This window comes from Eurypyga helias, unplaced genomic scaffold, assembly GCF_000690775.1.
Source record: "Eurypyga helias isolate BGI_N326 unplaced genomic scaffold, ASM69077v1 scaffold41709, whole genome shotgun sequence".
Classification (NCBI taxonomy): domain Eukaryota; kingdom Metazoa; phylum Chordata; class Aves; order Eurypygiformes; family Eurypygidae; genus Eurypyga; species Eurypyga helias.
Window position 1 is genome coordinate 1 of NW_010274710.1, and position 4,568 is coordinate 4,568.

The 4,568-nt window shown below is 49.3% G+C and overlaps 1 protein-coding gene across 1 annotated transcript in view; it reads right to left on the minus strand.

Annotated features, from left to right (window-relative positions):
• Window positions 1–202: 202 nt before the first annotated feature.
• TRMT2A (tRNA methyltransferase 2 homolog A (S. cerevisiae)) overlaps window positions 203–4,568 on the minus strand; it is a gene marked incomplete at its 5' end in the record, with an annotated part of 7,343 nt that continues 2,977 nt past the window's right edge. The window contains 8 exon segments of the mRNA XM_010159885.1: window positions 203–473; window positions 800–896; window positions 1,105–1,221; window positions 1,696–1,771; window positions 2,359–2,481; window positions 3,467–3,578; window positions 4,160–4,275; window positions 4,526–4,568. The exon segment at window positions 4,526–4,568 is cut by the window's right edge and continues 17 nt beyond it. Of these exon segments, the coding sequence (XP_010158187.1) occupies window positions 203–473; window positions 800–896; window positions 1,105–1,221; window positions 1,696–1,771; window positions 2,359–2,481; window positions 3,467–3,578; window positions 4,160–4,275; window positions 4,526–4,568 (955 nt within the window).

A 4,568-nucleotide genomic window follows, 5' to 3' on the forward strand; every position in this document is an offset into this window, starting at 1 on the left:
ACTTCACCCACCTGACTGGCCCTCTGCAGGCGGGAGGAGAAAAGCAGGGTTTCATGAAGTTTAACTGAAACGAGCACCGAAATAACCTGGAAGCCTCGCAACCCCTCTGCTGCAGAGAGCTTTATTACCTGGGTAGTACAGAAACACTGTTAGGGAAGCAGGGAACAAGCAGAAGTGGTTTCTGGGAAGCGTCCCTCCGGAGTTACGCCCTCTCTTCGCAGGCCGCGTCCATCACCGCAGCAGCATCAACGTGGGATGGGTCGGTGCCATCCGAGCGCTCCGAGTTGCATCCTGCTGCTGCGACCTGAGAGACGGCGGGTGCTGCTGCAGCAGAGCTCCTGTTGGCACAGTCCAGCCTTTCGAAGAGCAGCAGCAACTCGCAGTGCCTGGTCTGCGGGAAGAGATCCACAGCCATAGCTTTCACAGGACGGAAGGAGGCTCCTCTGACTCTGTTGGAAGGGGCGCGGCACAGGCTTGATGGGAAAGGGGAGGGGAGGAAGAGCTGCGTTAGTGTTACCCCGAGCGCACTGTTCCCCACTGCTGCTCTCCTGGGGAAGGCTTTTCTCCCCAGGCCTCAGCAAGCGGCAGGGTTATCTGCCTCCCCACCTACTTCCGTTGGGACTCGCGCACAGGGCGAGAGTTCCAAGCGTGCTGCATAGCAGCTGTTGGCTCTTCCAGGTGAAAGGTAACCTCGGCGAGTGTGGCTTAAAGACGGAAATCCCACGACAGTCCCCTCCCCAAGGAGCACCTGGTTTTCTTCCCCCGGAGTTTGCGTAGTTACCAACGCACGAATACTCACTCCACAAAGTTACTCATCGCAGCTCTGGGATTGCAGGATACGTAGATCAGCTTCTTCAGATGTTCAGCTCTTCTGATGGCGAGAATGACCTTGGAATCTAGAGATGAGGGGAAGCAGACAGCTCTTCCCCAGCCCTGCGTGCGGCACAGCCTGGCACAGCAGTTCCAGGGCCTCCTCCCACCTGAACAAAGTTGCTGCCACACCCAGTTGCTTCAAGCTACACCTGAAGGCTCCCACTTCCTTTCCTGCACTGCTGTGCCCTTGGTTCACCGCCAGACACCAGGAAGGGGAGGAGGTCAACTTACGCAGCCCGGCTCGTGGCGGATCTACAATGGTGATGGGGTTCTGAGGCGCCAGTGAGCTAACGACGGAGGGAACAATGTCTTCAGCCTTCCCACAGTGAAATTCAACATTATTCAGTGCTACAAAAAAATGAAAAGACGGCATCAGAGTTCTTTTCTCCTCAAGGACCTTTTGGTACGCTCAAATTTGGTGTTAAGGTCTGATGCCCTAAAAACTACAAATTGGTTAGTCTGCCCCAAAATCAGTGTCACCTAAACAGTCACCCGTACTTCAGGTCATTTGAGCCTCTTTCATTATCTGGACTAAAGCAAAAAATAGCTACTGATGTTTTATTTATGAGGGTAACTGTGGCGTCAGCTCACTTCTGCACTGCCATGTTTTCTTTCTGGAGGAAAACCAAAAGCCAGCTGTCAGTTCACAGGGAAATTGATCTCGTGGGTTACACTGTCTGTTTCCAGGAGAGGTGCAGTGTTTGGGACAGACAAGATCTCTGTCAACAACGTGCAGTTCCAAGCTGCTGAGAGCACGTGGAGAGGAGCTGCCTGCACGGCTCCGGGACTCGCTAACAAAGATCTCGGCGTTTCCTAACTCACCATTCATCTGGGCGTTGGCTCTGGCGTCCTGCACCGCCTCCTGGCAGACTTCAATCCCAATCACTTTCTTCACTTTCTGCAGAATCAAGGGGAAAAGCTCTGGTAGGTAAACGTACATTTAACCATTATTCCCAGCATCAGCCACTGGCCCCCGCGCGGGAAGGCCGCCTAGCACCTGGTCAGAGCCCAGAGGGGGGCTGCGAAGGGACCCGGCCCATGAAGAGGGACTCCGGAGACTGACGCTGTGGGGGGAACACCACGTACCCCAACCGTACGTGACAGACTCCAGTTACACTGATGTCTCTTCTTTTTTGGGGGGGCAGCCTTCCTTATACAGTCTAGCAAGGTCCTCTCTGAAAAATTACCTACGACACGCTGGTTATTTGTTAGTTTGGTGAAGAGGTTCTAGGGAGTTTTGGCTACCCTACAGAACTGCGGCCTCTTTTGACTGAACTCGTTTCCAAATGATTTAGGCTGCTCCACACAAGGGTGACCTTTCATAATGATGTGGTAAAACAGCTGCAGGCAGTTTAATTAGAAATTGAAAAAAACCAAGATACAATGGTTTTTGTTTTAAATACGCAAGTATTTTCATCACTGTAAGCACAGCTCAGATCTGCACCTGTGAAAAGTCGATTATAGCCAGGCAGAGAGGTTACTCACCTTCGCCAAAGAAATCCCAATAGTTCCAGTACCGCAGCAAACGTCAAGGACAGTGCTCTCGGGGCTCAGCTGCGCCCACTCCATAATGGCCGTGTATAAAACTTCCGCGGCTTGCGTGTTCACCTGTGAAATCACACGTCAAGTAGGCCTCCTTCTTCACAAACAACAACTGTGTGCTGCTGAGTCTCAGGAAAGCACCTTTTCTTGTTTCTAAGAAACAAGTCAACCTCACGTGTAAGTTAAAATGGCGTGAGAGACCCAGACCAGCCCGTACTGAGATCGCCGTTCCACTGGTAAAGTCTCCCTCATCCTCCCTGAGAAGAAATGCTTTATCGATGTTCTAGTAAAAAAATGACTTGTTCTGCAGTACCTAAAGAGCACGTTTGGAAGGTAGAAGAGACAGCAACCCACACCATTAAGCAGTAAAGTCTGGATTTTCAGAATATGTCCTTGAGCAGCAAGCAGTAAAGACTCAACCCCCGGAGAAGGTAACCATGACAGCGCTCGGCAACCTGGGGTTAACCTTCTCTGCAACGCTGCTTCCAAGGAAGTGCTGTAATGACACATGGTGGTTAAGGAAGTAGCGTGTAAGAAGCTTTCTAAACCGGTGCCTCTGGAGCAAGCAAAGCACGCTAGGTGTGTGTGTGTGGGAAGTTGTCTATAATCTATGATAAACAATAGAAAATGTAGCTTAGCTTCAACGTATTCGTGATGCCAACTGGTAATGCACTGGTAATTCCTTCTCTTTTAACCCTTTCTGTTTCAACGATACAGGCTACCCGCTATGGCTTTAAAGTGTTGGAAGGGAAGGAGTAAGTTTTGGAAAAACAAACAAAAATTAGTGCTACAAAGGTGTGTGCACTACATGCTGCATGTCCTGTTCAACAGGAAGCAATTGATGCTGGACTAGTAGAAAGGAAGAAAAAGTTGTCTTTAGCCAGCCCCAATCAAGTTGACCTTTTTATGGCCGAACAGAACACTGTTTCATCACACCACGTATAGAAAAGATGAAATCTCCAGGTAGACAGTGTCTTGCTGCACAGCACTAGCCAAGCCTAAGGGCCTTAATGCAAATCCGGTCAAAGCAGCAACTTCATCTCATCCTTACCTGAAAAAACGCATGGGGAGAAATTCTAAATTTCAGGCCAAGGAGTTCTTCATATATGTACTTATCGCCAGCCACGTGCTCCAAAGGCAAGTCTTCTAGACTGGGGGATTTCCTAGATGGGGGGCAAGGACGGGGAGAGAAAATAAAAAAGACGACAAATGTGTGTTACAATTTTTACCAAACCTATGGTTGTCTGCATACTAGGCAGTAATTTATATGGGCCAACATCTATCCCATCCTTTCAGAGACCATCCTCTCGGCCAGTTTTTTCGTAGAGTGCACAAGCGTTCCACTGACGTGAGCAGCAGGAGCTGTGCTGTCTCTAGAGGAAGGCAGCGTGAGCCTTGTGCTCTGTGGAAGAGGACAGGGACGTTACAGAAATCACACCAAATCGGGGAGAAAGGAGGCAGAGGTTACCTTGGGATAATAAATACCCCTCTGCTGCAGTAAGCACTTACGCAGCTTGACAGCCAGCAACTAGTAACATGTTCACCCACTGAAACTCTACCTGCCTTTATCCAGCGGACACGGCAGAGAAGGAAGTTTCGGGAGTCTCTTGTGGAAAAGGTAAGTGACAGTTCAACAGAGCACTAACGCTGCTGCTACTTTCGTGAGACAGACAAAGTGTGGAAGTGCTACCTGCTCTTCTCCTGCAAGCACCAAAATCCCCCACGGCAAAGCCAATTCCCTTACCTTTGTCCTTCCTCCACAAAGTACAGAGAAGTAACACCACTGTCCTTTCCCATCCCTTCTGTGAAGTATTTTGCCAGAGAGATTTTCAGATCGGCTAGCTCTTCTTTACTTAATTTCTGCAGGTTTTGTTTGAAAGAAAGGAAAAGAACCAGTGACATCGGGCTATGATTTAGCATAAGCGTTCCGTAAGCATGGTAGTTACTTGTTCATTCCCAGGTATCGCATCCGTCTGAGTAGAAGAGTAGTACCCGAGATGAACCACACCACGTGATTATTCTATTTCTTCTGCATGCACTATTCATAAAGCCAAACTGCTGTACTTATAAAGCCGTGTGTCTGGGCTGCACGTTACATGTCAACAATTACCTGAGGATTAAAATAAACAATTGCCATAATGTGGCCATTCCTG